We start from the raw sequence: 18,447 nt of genomic DNA on the forward strand, positions 1-18,447 counted from the left end.
ATGCCCTTAAATATATTTGTTACGTCAATTATTATAAATGCCACTATAAATTTTTAATTTTTTTAAACTTCTTATGATTTGTAGTGGCTTTTAATATAAATGTCATAATAAAAATGTCACCAAATAATACTATAGTGTCAATTATAATAAATGTCATAGAATATATTAAACTTTTTTACTTCCCATATTTTTGAGTGGCTTTTAATATCAATGCCATTAAAAAATGTCATTAAATATTTTTTTAGTGTCAATTATTATAAGGCCAAAGGACTATTTCTCACCCAAGTTTTGATATATTCCCAAAATTGCACCCATCAGATTTGAAAAACCCAAAGCCTCACTCATTGGCTAACTACTATTAAAATTTTCTATTAGAGGAAAGGATAAAATCGTTATTTTACCAATAATATTACAAATATATAAAATTCATTATATTCCCCCCTCCCCAAAGTTTTAAAAACTAACAACTTCATCTCTGTCTAAAGTTTTTTAACTTTCAAAAGTAGCATTCCCCTCCCCTCCCTCCCTACCCCCCCAAAACCTAAGGTTTATTTTTTAGACACTCTTCGGCCACCGAAGACAACACTTCAACCCATAAATCTCTAACCACCCTTCATCTCTCTGACAATTCTAGAAGATATGATGAAGATGCATCTTTGTCGACTTTGTCAATTCATATGAAATCAACAAAGACGTATCTTCTTACACCGGAGACTGAAGATGGTAGGTTTAAGTGTCGTCATCGATGGCCAGAGAGCGTCAAGAAAAAAATGTTACTTTTGAATGTTAGAAAACTTTAAGGAGAGGTGAAATTGTTAGTTTTAAAACGTTAAAGGAAAATATAATGAATTTTATATTTTTTTAATATTATTGATAAAATAACGATTTTACCTCTTAGTTTTTAAAACATTGAAGGAAACTAATTGTTTGACTACATGTCACTTTTAATGGCTTTTAATTAAATACTATAAAAGAAATACCACTAAATATTTTTATAATATCAATTATTTAAAATATCACAATACGTCATTAATTTTTTGACATCTCATGATTTTCAGTAGCATTTCATCAAATACCAACAAAAAAAAAGCCACTAAATACATTTATTTTTTTACTTCTTGTAGTACACAAAGCATATGTACAAAGTAGGATCTAAGATAGGTGCACCATCATCTCCCTTTAATTTCATATTTTGTTTCACTAGAACAAAACAAATTTTATTATTAGTGAGATTGGCTAGTTTAAGTAAGTCTTTAATGTACTTGCGCTGAGTAAGGAGTATACCACTAGAAGAATAGGATACCTCTAATTCAATAAAGTAAGTAAGAGTGACAGGACCTTTCATATGAAAAGAATCTTTAAGAAACTTCTTGAACTCTATAATACCTTTATGATTATTACCCGTGATGATCATATCATCCACATGAAGAACCAAGATAACACTGCTAGCATGAGAAGAACAAATGAAAAGTAAGTGATCATTAAAACTCTATTGATAGCCCACTGAAAGAATGGTGGACTGAAGCTTCTAAAACGATGATTGAGGCACCTGTTTAAGGCTATAAAAGGATTTGCAAAGTTTATAGACCATATTAAGATTAGCAAGCAAATAACCAAAAGGGCACCCATATAAACTGTTTCTTTCAAGTTTCCATGCAAGAAAGCATTTTTCACATCTAATTGATATAGGGGCCATCCCCTGTATGATGCTACAACAATAAGAGTATGAACAATGGTCATTTTGGCAATTGGAGCAAATGTTTCATTGTAGTCAATCTCATACTCTTACTTATATTATTGTGTTACCAAACGAGCTTTATATCAATCTAAAGTGCCATCAGGTTTAACATCAATAATATAGACCCATTTATTCCCTATCACAGTAGTGTCACATGGTCAGGGCACTAAATCCCAAGTTTGATTCTCCTTTAATGCCTCAAGTTCTTCTTCCATGGCTTTTTGCCAACATGAATGTTCCATTGTCTACTTATAGGCAAAAGGAATCTGGACAAAATTCTTGTTAGTAAAGAGGGAGTACCTTTTGGGTGGTTTTCCAAAGCTGACATAGTTGGATCTTCTTAAAGGTTACTAATTTGGCATCAACTCATCAATCAACAAAGTGGAGACATGACCTTCAAAACAATGATTAGGAAGAGGCATGATAGATGTCACTACATCATATTTGATTTGAGAATAGGAAAAATCATGCAAAAGAGAAATGGAGGAACTAGAATTTGTTGATTTCGGGGATGAAACATAAAAATATACATTCTCAAAGAAAGTGACATGACAAGATACACGTATTTGTTTATGTTGGAGATCATAGCAAACATAGCCTTTTTGTTTATCACTATAACCAACTAAAAGACATTTGGCAGCCTTTGTAGTTAATTTATTTTGTTCATGTGAAGGAAGCATGACAAAACAAACACAACCAAAAACACAAAGCTGCAAATAATTTGGTGACCTATTATAAAGAGAAAAATATGGAGATTGATTACCAAGTATAGGAGTAGTTTGTCAATTAATTAGATAGGCAATTGTATGAACTGCTTGTACCCAAAATTGTGGGAAACATGAGATTCAAGTAGAAGAGTTTAAGCATCTCCAAAACATGACAATTTTTTAGTTCTACTACCCCATTCTATTCTAGTGTATTGGGACATGATTGTTGAGTTAAAATTCCTTTTTCATGGAAGAATTGCATGAGATTTGAAGCATAAAATTCTCCTCCAAAATCTGAACAAAAAATTTTGATTGTTTTTCCAAACTATGTCTCAATCATAGTAATGAACATTTTTGCTATGTTTGCTAGTTCAGACTTAACCCAAAAGAAATATATCTATGTAAAACATGTAAATTGATCAATAAACAAGACAAAATATTTATAACCAAGTCTAGAGAAAATAGGTGAGGGACCCACAAATCACAATGTATTAAATGAAATGGTGCACTATATTAGTGGAAGTGAAAGATAACAAATTTCCCAAGAGCACACCTTTGACAATGTTTAAAATGAACAGACTTAACATTCAATTTTTCTGGAGAAAAATTGGACTTGAACATATACTCTAATCTATTAGCATGTGGATGATGCCATAGATCCTAGGTATTATTGGTAAGAAGATCATATGGAGAGACAATAAGACACAATGGAGATTTCTTTTCATGATCCAAATCAAGATGAAACAAAAGCCCGTGTTTATGCCCCTTCATGATCACTTGCCCCGTTTGAAGGTCTTGCACATAACAACCAAGAGAAGAAAATTTAATCAAATAATTTTGATCAGTCAATTGTCCAATAGAGATCAAGTTGGCGATTAGTTAAGGAACATAAAAAGTATTTGGTAGACAAAAGGACCTTTCAAATTTATCAGTTAAGCACACAATACCAACTCCCTTAATTGGTAATTTTCTTCCTTTGGCAGTAATAACTGATTGATTCAAAGGGCAACATTTGAGTTCAGAAAAAACATGTTTTATTTAGACATGTGATTAAAAGCGGAAGAATCAAGGTACCAAAGGGTAGATTTAATTCCTTTACTTGATAACCCGACACCAGAAAAAGAGAGGAAATAGCACTTAGAAGAATTGATTGCATTGGTTCTTGAATCATCTTCTGAATTCCTTATGGTGTGAGCGGGTTCTCTTTGGCACATGTTTTTTACCTTGATCATAGCCCATGGATTTGTTTTTCAAAATTTTGCAATCCAAAATAATGTGTCCCGACTTTTTGCAATAGTTACATAACTACGCTCCCAACAATAAGGCTGCACATATCCAAATTCATTGCAATGTCTGCACCAAATATCTTTTCAACCTCCATGTTTCTGTTTTGACCATGTGTTAGACGAAATTTACCCTCCCAACGAATTGTGAGAAACTGAAGTAAACAATAGAAATCTTTGTGATAAGCAAGTTGGAATAATTAAGGTGCTATGTTTGATTTGACACGGATTTGATAGAAAGTTTCGCACATTTAGCCCAAATTAATGACTAGCTAATAGGATATTATATTGAATTATTAGTGGTAAACAAGTTGGAGCAATTAAATAGCTATATATTATTTTTATAAAGCTAAAACCCTCATTGGCAATTCGGGAATATCATCCCATGTAAGTCTCCTAGATCTATCATCCAATTGAGATGAATGAACATAATAAAAGCCACCTCAATATATATATTGTTATCCAACGTATATACGAACAGATTGACCTGAGAACGATTCTGAAAAACAGTGTCTAACGTGCACGTTACAAAGGATATATTATTTAGTCGTTGACAAATTAAGCTTAAAATTATATATAATCTCGCTGACCTAAGCCATAATCATGATTAACCAATGTTTTGATTCCTTTTTAACTTTTTTAAGGGCCAAATGACTATTTCCCACCCAATGTTTGATGCAAACCCGCCCCCACTCATTAACTTTTGGAAATCTAAATATTCATCCATCTGTAAATTTTGACTGTTATTGTTAAAAATAAAATCATCATTTTAAAATTTTATTTAAAAAAATTTTATTCCCACCATAGTTTTAAAAACTAATAATTCCACCTCTAGCCTTAAATTTTCAAGGTTTAAAAACTGACTCTTCCCCCCCCCCCCCCCCCCCCCACCAACCTGGGGTTTGCACAACTACATATTTTCCCCATTAACAGCCACCCCCCAACCTTCTAAAAATTTTTAGTTTTACCCTTACTTCACCTTCAGTTTCCATATCGCAATCAACAATCTTCTCCCTCTGTTTGTGACATTTTCACTGTCAAGAACAAGCCACTAACGTCTATCTTCATGTCAAATCGTCGTCGTCTAACACAAAAGCTGGCCAAAATCGAGCAAGAGATCTCGCTCAATTTTGGTCTACTTTTTTGCATCAAAAAATATGGAGGTTGTTAAACCCTAGACTTGGGAAGGGGGGAGGAAGTCAGTTTTTAAACCTAGGAATTTTGAGACTAGAGGGAAAATTGTTAGTTTTTAAAACAAAAATAGAAAAATGATTTTTTTTAAAATAAAATATCTAAATGATAATTTTACCTCTAATAATAATAGTGAAATTTAATAGATGAATGAACATTTAAATTTTCAATAATTAGTGGGTGAGAATTTAGGTTTACACCAAACCTTGGGTGGGAAATAGTGATTTGGCCCATTTTAAAAGCTTTTCTATTTCAGGGAACCACTCTTTGCTCGTAAACGTGCCCATTGAACCTAACATTTTATTCTCAAGAGAAAAAAAAGAAAAATACAAAACGGGAGAAAGAATGTCTCATTCCGCGTAAGCCTGCACGTCGAAAAGAATAAAAAATTACTTGGAATAATCTCATCCATAGAATAAGAATTGTATAATTCAAGCAGAATTATTGTTAAAATGATTACAGAAAGTTGGTAGCCATCAGATTATGACTTACCCATTGTGATTTAAGGGTTTCATAAACTCATTACCAGAAAATATCATAAAGTGGGAAGAAAGTATAATGGTCAATTGGCTTATACACTTTCTTGATGTCCGCAAGTGCAATGAACAAATGAATTATGTGCAGACAGACGCAGGCAGTATAAGCAGACACCTGGGAGTCAATTGTCGAATACAGTTGTTCTCTTTACTATAATTTTCATTTGCCGCTTAAAAATAATTATATATTTGAACATTTCAATAGATGTAACATCTATACAGCAAAACCTTTATATATTTTGTATTTATTATAATTTTATATTTAATATATTTGTTTCTAAGAAAATTCTATCAGTGGTGTTGACAAATTTATGCTTCCATAATTAAATGATACCAATTAACATTATATAACAAATCTTTAAAATTTATAATCTGACAAAATTTGATCTTTTAATTGCTTTTAATGTTTATGGATGACAACAAATAATATACCAACATCATCTATTAAAGTTCTCATTTAAAAAAAAAAAAAATTACAAACTTGCACAACAGGCATTAATATATTGGTATATTTGTCGACATCATCTATAGAAATTTGCATTATAAAATTTCATACAATCATTTGACAACACTTATGTTAGTTGAGAATTATGTTTCTGGTTGTGTACATTACTCAACCAGTTGACCACCACGTAATATAAATAGCTTGATAGGTGCACCGAAGATGTCAGAAAAGACGGTTAATTGGCAATCTGGGAACACAGAATCAAGGGAAGAATGGATAGAAAAAACTTCTTTTTCATTTTAGGGTTCTTGTTTCTGGATGGGCTGCTCCATTGCATGGCTCTCAAGCATTATTATGATTTTGTTGTAAGTGCCTCTGCTTTTTAACATTAACAGTTTATGATTATATTTGCTAATGAACAAATGAAGACCTGATTGATGTTTAACTGCAGCTTCAAGAAAAGAATTTTACAAGGCTATGTAGCTCCAAAAGCATGTTGACTGTGAATGGCAGTTTCCCTGGACCAACCATAAAGGCTCGTAAAGGCCATACTGTGTTTGTTAATGTGCACAATCAAGGAAACTATGGTGTCACCATTCACTGGTAATGACTTCCAATTTCACAGTCTCTTTTTAAATTATAGGATGATAAAATAACATGATATTAGATTCAAAGGTCTAAAGTTCGAATTCCTACATTCTAGAAATATAATGTTAAGTCCCTATCTATTTACTTAATCAAATCTGAAGGATGTTCTTTTAAATTCTGCAGGCATGGAGTGAACCAACCAAGGAATCCATGGTCAGATGGTCCTGAAAACGTAACACAATGCCCAATTCGACCGGGAACCAACTTCACTTATGAGGTGATATTGTCCACTGAAGAAGGAACCCTCTGGTGGCATGCGCACAGTGACTGGACTCGTGTATCAGTTCATGGGGCTATTGTTATTTTACCAGCTGCTGGAAAAACTTATCCATTTCCTAAGCCTTATAAGGAACAAACAATCATACTTGGTAATAATATGAATGTATTTAACCAGGATAACATAATTGCTGGAGATGTGGCAACCATTCTCAGCTACTAATTTAATACATTTTTTTTAATTCATTGAAATGACAGGATCCTGGTACAAGCTAGACGTGCCAAAAATGCTTGCTAATGTCCTGAAGGGCGTAATTCCAAATGTTTCAGATGCTTATACCATCAACGGTCAACCAGGGGACTTATACAATTGCTCCAGAGGTATATATACGATGAAAATATTTCATGTTAATTTGTATTTTGTATCTCATTTATAAAATTTACTAACGACTATCCTCATTTTATATTGCAGATTCAACATATCGCCTGAAAGTTAAATTTGGCAAGACTTATCTTCTTCGCATAGTCAACGCTGGGATGAATGAAGAAACCTTTTTCGGAATTGCGAACCACAGCCTCACAGTTGTTGGGCATGATGGAGCATACGTAAAACCTATAACAACCGACTACATTTTGATAACTCCTGGACAAACAATGGACGTTTTATTCACAGCAAACCAAAATCTTAGCCACTATTACATGGCTGCTAGTCCATACGTTGATAGTAGTGTCGCTTTTGACAACACCACCACCACCGCGATTGTTGAGTACTATCACGGCAAATATACTCCTCCTCCTACTCCTTTCTTCCCAAACCTTCCTTTTTACAGTGATATAAATGCTGCAACAAACTTTACTAGCCGCGTAAGGAGCTTAGCAACTGACGCATATCCGGCCAATGTCCCCAAAAATATCACAACACAATTGTTTATTACAATTGCTTTAAATCGTATTCTGTGCCCCAACAACTCGTGTCTTTCCCCAACTGGTGATGCATTTATTGATAATAAGGAAGCTGCAAGCTTAAACAATGTTAGTTTTGCGACCCCTCAAGTTAGTATACTTGATGCATACTACAGGTATGGTGAATTTTTTTCGTTGTTTTCTTATTTGATATTCTCTGGCCCCCTATTACTCATTATTATGAAATATTTCGAAATGCAGTGGGTTGAGCAACGTTTTCGTTGGAGATTTCCCAAGTCAGCCTTCCAATTTTTTTAACTTTACTGGTGATGTTTCGGATGTATCACAATTCACTACCAGCGGGACAAAGGCGAGGTTTATAAATTATGGTGAAGCGGTTGAAATTGTGTTCCAAGGAACTAATATCCAGATCCCAGAAACCCATCCTTTGCATTTACATGGTTACAGCTTCTTTGTAGTGGGAACAGGTTTTGGGAATTTCAACAATGAGACAGATCCTTTATCTTATAATTTGATTGACCCACCAGAACTCAACACTGTGAACGTTCCAAGGAATGGATGGACTGCCGTTCGATTTTTTGCCAACAATCCTGGTAAGTCTCCGTGTATTTGGTGGCATGTCTATTAACTGTGCGTAACACGGTGGTTAGGTAATAAGAAAAATAATAATACAAAAAAATGATTGTCACATCAATTAGATCATACATAAAGTGGAATATTATAAGAGTTGAATTATTCTATGGAAAACTTAGCCCACCATCCAAATCGTTAAATATATTGTTTTTTTTTTTTTTCCTTTCAATACATTCAGGAAAAAAAATTCGATCGCCAATCAAGATAATGCTTCGTCTTAACCAAATTTTATTTAACCATATATTTCTTCTAAAATAAATGGTTTTGCTAAAGGATTTGATGGTAAATTTATTCTAACTTGAATGATTTTTAACTTTTTCAGGAGTGTGGTTTATGCATTGCCATTTGGAAAGGCACGCAACCTGGGGAATGGATACAGTTCTCATTGTAAGGAACGGGCAGTCGGAAGATCAGAAAATTCGGCCACCTCCTGCCAGCATGCCATCTTGTTCTTAAGCCATTTGTATTCTTAGAATGTATATTTGTTTTTTTTCTCATTCATCTTTCAATTCTTAGGAAATCATTCATTTGTTGTTTGATGACTTAAATAATCAAAGTAATATGTAAAAGGCTGCTTGGCGGCACAATGATCGCTGGGACATGTTACACCCTTGGCGTCGATGCTGCTAGGCATTGGAACATTATACATATTATGATGAGATGTATCGTGATGGAAAAAGTGATGTCGCATACATGTTTGTCGTGAAAAATAAAAGACTTTCAATCATTTTGCAGTTTTCCTTTCCCTTGGAATTTATCACTTTAATAACTTACCATAGAAAATAAGTTAAAAGCGTTTGATTTCCTTGTTATATAGTTGAAAAATGTCAAGAAATACTTTATTTCATTAAGCAATCGTGTGATCAAATATGTAATCCATAAAATTTTATTGGTTGTAGAAACAATCGTCCAATATAGACATGACAAAAGGTCAAGCCAACTCTACTTCGTTTTAGCCCGACATGGGCAGAGACAACTTACTTTAGCTAGTTGTGTTAGAACCATGGGTCATCCAAGCCACATTGTAGGCCTGGATTGTAAACCCATAGGTTAATCCAGCACGGCTTGTTAAAGTCTTATCAGTATTTAAAAAAAAAATTAATTGCAGATAGTCTGGCCTGTTGTCGTGGGCTTTTTAATTTTTTAATTTTATTTTATATAAAGCCCATCTCCCACTCTCTAACCACCCACACATTTAAAACCTAATTTCGTAATCTCTCTCAACATTTTCTTTAGTCAATCTCTCTATACATTTATTCGTTCGATTTCAATCACAAACTCTCTTAAATCTCAATCAAATTTTAATTTTATTTAGCTCTAACAGCTTAGTTTTTGTTTGTTTAAAAATTTTATATTTTTTCATTTATTTATTTATTTATTTGTGTTAGGTGTTTTATAAAAAAATATTTTTTTAAAATAATTATTAAATTTTACTAATTTATATTTTTTTCAAATTAATACAACCAAAAATCGTAAATGATAGATTGATCCTCCAAATCACATTTTATTTATATTTTCAAATGATATAAAATTATTTTAAATTTCTAATTGTCGTATTTTAACTAAAAGGAATTCTTTATTTGTGGATGACACTACATTAATTGAGACTTGTTTCTCTAATTATATATTCTTGGTTTACCTAATGCTTGAGATCTAGAATAATTATTGTTCATATGCTCTGTCAATAAGAAAAACCAAGAAACTCACATGCATAGTCTTCAGATAGTGTCACTTATTTTTTTTTGTTTTACCTATTATTTTCATCGTTTTTTTAACATCTAACAACTTAGTTTTTATTTTGTTTTTTTAATTTTGTAAATTATTATTTTTCTTTAAAATATTTTAATAATAAAAAAACTTAATATATTATAAATGGAAAAGGTGTGCAAACAATGAAAATGGCTACACTTTGTAAACTCGATTGACTAGGATTGGGTGCAATATAAGGTCTCTCTTTCAATGTTTACATTGCACCAATTCTTGGTCATTTAAGTATACAAAAGTGAAGTCATATCAATCATTTGAACACTTTTTTCATTTAGAACATATTTAAATTGTTTCACTATCAAAGAATTTTAAAGAAAAATAATAATTAACAAAATTGGAAAGGCAAAATGGAAACTAAATTATTAGACATTAAAGAAATGGTGGAAGTAGTAGATAAAACAAAAATACGTTAAGGGACACTATCTGATGGCCATGCACGCAAGTTACTCGATTCTTCTTGTTGGCAAAACGTATGAACAACAGTTGTCATAACTTAAGTGTCAAGTAAATCAAGAAAATATAGATAGAGAAAGCAAGTTTTAATGCAACATCATCGATAAAATGAAAAGTTTCATTTAATTAGACTACATCAACAAATAGTAGAAAATGATTTTATATCATTCAAAAATATATAAGAAATGTGATTTGGAGAATCAATCTACAACTTACGATTCTTAGTTATATTAATTTGAAAGAAAATATAAGTTAGTAAAATTTAATAATTACTTTTTAATATAAATTATTGAGGCGGACCGCCATGAGGCCTAAAGGTGGCCTAGCCCACAAGGCTCTCTATTGTGTCGGTCTTGGCTCAGCATAGTCTACTGTTGTGTCTAGTTTAGTATGAAGACAATTATTTTGCCTTTATCTCTTTTCTTCCTAGTTCTTCCAAGTAAAATTGATATAAATGATGCACAAAGCTTCACTAACCACGTAAAGAGTTTAGCAAGTAAAGAACACTAGATCAATGTTTCAACAAGTTATATATCAACAAGCCAATCTATATAACAGTTTCCTTTAATCAATTGTGAGAGGAAATTATTGATTATATTTCTCATTGCCAACTAATATATGCAAAATAAAGTTTGTGCAAGATAAAGTAGGATAACAACATTGAGGATTCATTATTGATTCAATATCCACTATGCAAGTGTAATACAAATGCAAGTAAGGAATTAAACACAGTGGTTTTTTAATGTGGTTTTGCAACTGTTCATGAGCTAATGTCCACATTTATAACATTAGTAACTCAAAGAGAATGTTTTGATAAAGTATGTGTGTAAAAATTAAAAAAGAGTGTCTTATGAAAGATGAGAGTCCTAGAGAGAATTGTTAGATTTTATAGGAACCCTTGTTAGATTTTATAGGAACCCTCTTATGGAACTTAGGATGAAACTTATTTAATCCAAGCATTGAGCGTAAGTTTTCTTATGCTAATTTTTGCTCCTCTCTCTCTACCTCACTGTAGTAATATTTTCTTTTAAAGAATAAAAAAGGGTGGTTACATTCTTATCAGCTGTTGAGACACATATCAGCTGTTGAGACACAAAAAGAATACCAACTAACATATTACATTCTTGGGGCAAGGGATGCATATAAGCTAGTTGAGACATGATTTGTCGAATCTATAGATGGTTGCTTCTCGAACAGATGCTTTACACGTAGGGAACTATAACATGACAATTTTTGCCTACTCTTTGAAGTGTGTGAAGGACTTCAAAAACTTTCTTGGCTATCAAATTGGATGAACACCATGTTTCGGCTATGTGGATTTTGAATTCTATCTGAAAATTTATTTTTAAAATGGAATCGAAAATTACAACATCAGCGAAAATTATGACTAAAAGAGATCATCAGCTATAATTAGATATCAAATAAAGAGTAGAAGAGGAAAAAATGGAATTAAAAGAGTTGAAGTCTAATTCATTTTAAGGAAAGCAAGAATCGGAATATTGAAATCGTCATCAATGCCATGACAGAGGCAAGAGAGTCCTCATTGGAAGATTTTGAGTATGCAAGAAGTGATAGACTTTAGTTTGTGGGATGGAATGGTTAAATAATAAAATGAACAAGGGAAAGTGGGCAAGAGACAAAGAATAGAGGACGACCCTGCTGCAAGCCTACAAGAGAATAGAGAAAGCCACACACACGCAGTGATTCTGAATTTGGGATCCTTTAATGCCACACCCATGATTAGAGCTTTTTCATTTAATGCTTTTTGACCTGTGTATTATGATTTAGTAAATCTTTAACAAAAAATAATTTTTTATTATTTATTTAATTTGAAAACACCGATTTTGAGATTTAAATAAACCAAAAATCGGGGATATTAATTAAAATAGGTAAAAAGTTTTCCGCTTATACTTTTTTAGACAAACGTACAGTAGTTTTACTTTTATAAGTAAATTTTTTTGTAACTCCAAAAATACCCTCCCAGCCCTGTATACGTAGGCACTGGAAGAAAGGTTTGAGTTCGTGGGTGCGTGCAGAGTGCGCGAGGAGTGCGTGGATGCGTGCGGAGTGCGTGGGTGCGTGCGGAGTGCGCGCGGAGTGCGTGAGTGTGTGCAGAGTGCGTGGTGCGCACAGTGCGTGGTGCGCGCGGTGCGCACAGTGCGTGTGCTGTACACAGCGCACAGTGCGTGCACAGTGCACGCACAGTGAGTGTGCAGTGTGCGCACTGTGCATATATTTTTTTTTATATATATATAATATTATATTATTATATATATTTATTATATTATAATATTATATATATAATATATAATAATATAATATATATTTAAAAATTATTATTATTATTATTTATATATATTATATTAAATATTATAATATTTAATATATATATATGTATTTATTATATTTTTTATATTACTTAATATATATATATATATATATATATATATATATATATATATATATATATATATATAAAAGAAAGGGTGCGCGCACTGCACGCGCACCCTCACACTTTGTTTATATATATTAATCAGGGTGCGCGCACTGCTCACGCACCGCACGGACTACGCGCACCGCGCGCACCACGCACGCACCGCGCGCACTCCGCACTCACTCACGCACTTAAGTTTTCCTTCCAGCGCCTACGTATACAGGGCTGGAAGGGTATTTTTGGAGTTATAAAAAAATTTTCTTATAAAAATAAAACTACTATGCGTTTGCCTAAAAAGGTATAAGCGGAAAAAATTTTGCCTATTTTAATTATTATCCCCAAAAATCGAATCAAAATTTTTGTTTTCATAATATTTACCCAAAATCCAACCATCTATTTTAGTTGTCTTATATTTTCAAATCGATTTACAATTAGGATACTGGTTTAGTTTAATTTTTGAATAATTTTAAACACATCTCTGGGACATTACATGTAAATACAATACAATAAAATTATATATATTTATTTTGAGTATATAAATATGTACATATTTATATGTATTATTATATGGTTGGATAATTTTAAATTAAAGATAAACTAATATTCAATTATATAATAATATATATAAGTGAATACATAATTAAATATACAAAATGGATATACATAATATTACTTAATATGATATTTAAGGATCCATAATTCCAATATAATTTTGGAGATTGATTCTTATTTTAGTTAAACTCATAATAGGAAAATTAAAATGTTAAAATAATCCTAACTCAAAGGAGACAATTATTTTCCCTTATAGACACATAATGGAATAGCACAAGAATTTTATGGATTTCTATAAGATATCTCACCATGTGAAGAATTTTATGGATTTTATTTGCTTTCCTCGGCAGTTTGGGATTAGGCAAATTGTCTGGTTGTTGATCTTATAACTTGTCCATCTCTAAGTATCATTTTGTAATTTTGATCTCGGAGGAGTTTTTCCGTATAACACTTTCAATATTCCACTAGTTATGTATACATAACTTAAAATTTCATATATTATTGTAACATTCCATCCACTAATACATTTCATAAAAAAAGACTTGCATTTGTATGATGTAGATAACTCTTATGATAAGTATAAATTTGTGTATTAATAATAATGTTGTTATACATGATGGATTTTTCCACCACATGAATTTGACATTGGCTAAAATATAATGTGAATGTATTAATGGCCTTGGAAAATTTGCTTTGAAAATGGTCATATGCTTGTCTGGAGGGGCGGCCATGATTTGTATAAATAGCCCCCCTCCTCACTTCATTTGGAAGACATTTTTTCTCTTCATCCGGAAATCATATTTCCCTCAATTGCTTTTGCTCTCTTCTTCTCCTTTCTTCTCAATTCTTCTTTAATCTATTCATCTTTTTATATTTGTGTATTATATTTACAACACGTTATCAGCACCATCAGCTCAGGTATATTATAATTTTTCCATTATGTCGTTATGTTGCTTATATATTATAAATATGGATATCCCAGTTGTGATGTCCCAGTTAACTTTTAATTTCTATTATGTTTCTGTTTAATTTTTCCATTATAATTCTATCATATTTGCAACCTGAAGTTTGCAAAATTGTAAATCTGGACCTGAAGTTCTGAAACCCTTGAATCTAGATCTAAAGTCTAGAATATCATAAATCTGGACCCGAAGTTCTAAATATTATTTGTAACTTGAAGTTTACAAAATAATGAATCTAGACCTGCAGTCCTGAATATCATGAATTTGGATATGAAATCCTGAATATCATTCATAACCCGAAGTTTACAAAATCATAAATTTAGATCTGAAGTCATAAATATTATTTGTAACATGAAGTTTACCAAAACCATGAATTTGGACCAGAAGTCCTGATATTATTTGAATATTTATTTTTATTATAGTAATTGTATTCAATTTATTTGAATATTTATTTATTTGCATCTTTAGTTATTTGAATCTTTATTTATTTGAATCTTTATTTTTATTATGATAATTATATCCGATTTACAACCTGAAGCTTGTAAAATCGTGAGAATATATATATATAGGCCTAAAGTCCCAAGTTTTACGATTTGCAATTTGAAGTTTGTAAAATCATGAGAATACATATATATAGATCGGAAGTCCCAAGTTTCATCAAAGTTTTTTATTTTAGAATAATGATATCATCTTTGCAACCTGAAGTTTGCATAAAGTGTGAAAAATATAGACTTGAAGTCCAAAATATAATCAGAATACGTATTATAATATTCTGAATATTAATTACAAAACCAGAAGTTTTGTAGATATGGGATAACATATGGGTTTGAAGCTTCCAAAATTAATCCCAATATTTTTCCTACAAAATCAACTATTTTGTAAATATGAGATAATATTTGAATATGAAGTTTCAAATATTAACTCATATATATTGTCTACAAAACCAGAAGTTTTATAAATATAACAATAATTGACCCTGGTGTTCTAAAATTGGATGGATAATATTAAATTGGCTTTTTACATGATTCTCCACCTAAAATTTATGAGCCTTGAAAAATTGACCAAATAAAATGTCCCAAAAGGACAAATACAAGACTATTATTTTTCGGCATCATATCTCTGAAGGATTACAAGTCGAAATATGGATATAATGATAAATCCATTAAATTTGTGAAGAAATTTGAAAGACAGATTTGAACATCAGATTCAATAATGCTCCCAATGGCTCTATAATTTAGTATAACTCTGCAATGTTCAGAATCTTTTCCTGAATTTGGAAGATAAAATATTTCCCATATTTTATTTTATGCTCCTGTAGTAGCAATATCGGAAAAAGAAATTCTGAATTAATATTTTCTCGTTATACATTGTTCCCTGAAGTGAACGCAACTACCAGAAGTAGTTATCATGAGTATGAGTAACTCGCCCTATAAGTATTACATCGTTCCCTGAAATGAACATAACTATCAGAAGTAGTTATCATAGATATGAGAAATAATAGAAAATCTCAGTCACACCATCAGAAGTGGACTAAGACTGAGACGAAGTAAATTATAATGCAGAGTAAACCACAAAACAATAAGTGTGGTTATAAATGTCATTGGTGGTTACCTGTAGTACACACAAACATTGGGTGGATCTATATTAAACACCCATAAGAATTAAATTTTTGATAAGTTAGATCCTATCGATCTAATGAATCTTGATATTTCAAATTCTCTTTCAAAGAATAACAATATGGGTCACTTAAATAGTGATAAGGATGCCCAAGATTTTTATAAATCCATCATATATATTTATTTTAGAGTCATAAATATTATTTTATCTTTTAGTATCATGTTCTCTTCTTTTCAATATTTTGTGTACGTTATAACTAACGTAATTTTTAAATGAAAGGAAATGAACTCCAAAATTGAAGCGTTGACTTCAAAAGCTGATGAATGAGACATGTGTTTGGTGGATAGTGTAACAATGCACACAATTACTAAAAAGCCAATTACCTACTTCTATGTGGGGACATGCTATATTACATGTTGCAACGTTAATTTGCTTGTGACCTTCTTATCATCAATATTCTCTACTACAATTGGTTCTTGGTCACCAACCTGATATATTTCATTTGAAAATATTTGGTTGTGTTGTATATATCTCTATTGCGTCTTCTTAACATACAAAAATGGGACCCCAACATCGTTTGGGAATATATGTTGGATATAATTCATCATCCATTATCAGGTACCTGAAACCATTAACAGATGATCTTTTTACTGTACGATTTGCAGATTGTCACTTTGATGAGACAATTTTCCCATTTTAAGGGGAAAGAAAATGCCTCCTAAAGTTACGCATGAACTTACTTGGTATATACCTACCATGTCTCATTTAGATCCTCACACATTCCAAAGTGAAACTGAAGTACAGAGGATAGTGCGTTTACAAATTATTGCCAACCAAATGTCTGATGCATTTGTAGATACGATAAAAGTGACAAGATTATATGTTCCAGCTACTAATGTACCAGGAAGAATCAACGTAACTGCTAAATAGTCTATTCGTATCATAACTGATCAATCTACTGCACATCAGAAGCGTGGTAGACCTATTGGATCAAAAGACACAGTTCTTAGAAAAAGAAAGGCAAATAATCAAACAAATATCAATCATGATGATCCTAAGATAAATAAAAAATTCACACTCTCTAATATTCCTCTAGAATAGGTTATGGTTCCTAAAGAGACTCAAGCCCCTGAATGGCACAAACCCCTGAAGTGACGTAAATCCCTAAAGTGGTACAAAATCCTGAAGAATAAAAAAATGAGAATATTGAAATGTCTTTAAATTATGCTCATACACGAAAGATGTGCAATCATGAAACAATTATAATTGATGATATATTCTCATTTGCAGTAGCTATTGAAATTCTAAATGATGATGATTTTGAACCACGTACTGTGGCTGAGTGCAAACAAAAACATGATTGGCCTAAATGGGAAGGAGCAATTCGAGTAAAATTAGCTTTTCTAGCAAAATATCAAGTGTTTGGGTCTGTAGTTCCAACACCTCAAGACGTACAACCCGTTAGATATAAATGTATATTTGTGAGAAAAAGAAATGAGACAAATGAAATTGCTAGATATAAAGTTAGGCTTGTAACCCAAGGCTTTTCTTAAAGACCCGGTATAGACTTTGACGAAATATATGCACATATGATGGATATAATTACATTCAAATTTTTAATTAGTTTAACAATCTCTGAAGGATTGGATATGCGTCTAATGGATGTAGTTACTGTTTATTTGTATGAAAATTTAGACACTGAAATTTATATGAAACTCCTTGAAGGATACAAATTGTCTAAAGCAAAAAAGGTAAAGTCCAGAGGCATGTACTCAATTACATTACAACGATCATTGTACGGATTAAAACAATTTGGACGTATGTGGTATAATCGTCTCAGTGAATATTTAAAAAAAGAGGGCTATGTGAATGACCCTACATGCCCCTGTGTCTTTGTCAAAAGGTCAAAATCGAGATTTGTTATTGTAGCAGTTTATGTTGATGATATGAATTTAATTGGGACTCTTGAAGAGCTCTCAAAAACTACTGAATATCTGAAAAAAAAATTGAAATAAAGGATTTGGAGAAAATAAAATATTGTCTCGGCTTGCAGATCGAGCACAATTCAAATAAAATACTTATCCATCAATCAATGTATATTGAAAAATTATTAAAACGTTTTAATATTGATAAGGCTTATCTTTTGAGCACCTCAATGGTTGTTCGGTCTCTTGATCCAAAAAAGGACTCATTTCATCCTAAAGAAGAAGATGAAAAGATACTTAGTCCTAAAATACCATATTTTAATGTCATTGGAGTCTTATTATATTTGACCCAATGTATGAGATCGAATATATCATTCGCAGTTAATTTATATATATATATATATATATATATTATG

At 31.7% G+C, this 18,447-nt stretch overlaps 1 protein-coding gene across 1 annotated transcript; it reads left to right on the plus strand.

Annotated features, from left to right (window-relative positions):
- The first annotated feature begins 6,172 nt into the window (after positions 1-6,172).
- Positions 6,173-8,967, plus strand: LOC123229720 (laccase-14-like). Its single transcript, XM_044655639.1, has 7 exons — positions 6,173-6,265; positions 6,352-6,503; positions 6,672-6,916; positions 7,023-7,145; positions 7,237-7,843; positions 7,929-8,281; positions 8,644-8,967. The coding sequence occupies exons 1-7, from the start codon at positions 6,173-6,175 to the stop codon at positions 8,775-8,777; spliced, it is 1,707 nt and encodes a 568-aa protein (XP_044511574.1). The 3' UTR covers positions 8,778-8,967.
- Positions 8,968-18,447: the final 9,480 nt, after the last annotated feature.

Source organism: Mangifera indica, chromosome 11 (assembly GCF_011075055.1).
Source record: "Mangifera indica cultivar Alphonso chromosome 11, CATAS_Mindica_2.1, whole genome shotgun sequence".
NCBI lineage: Eukaryota > Viridiplantae > Streptophyta > Magnoliopsida > Sapindales > Anacardiaceae > Mangifera > Mangifera indica.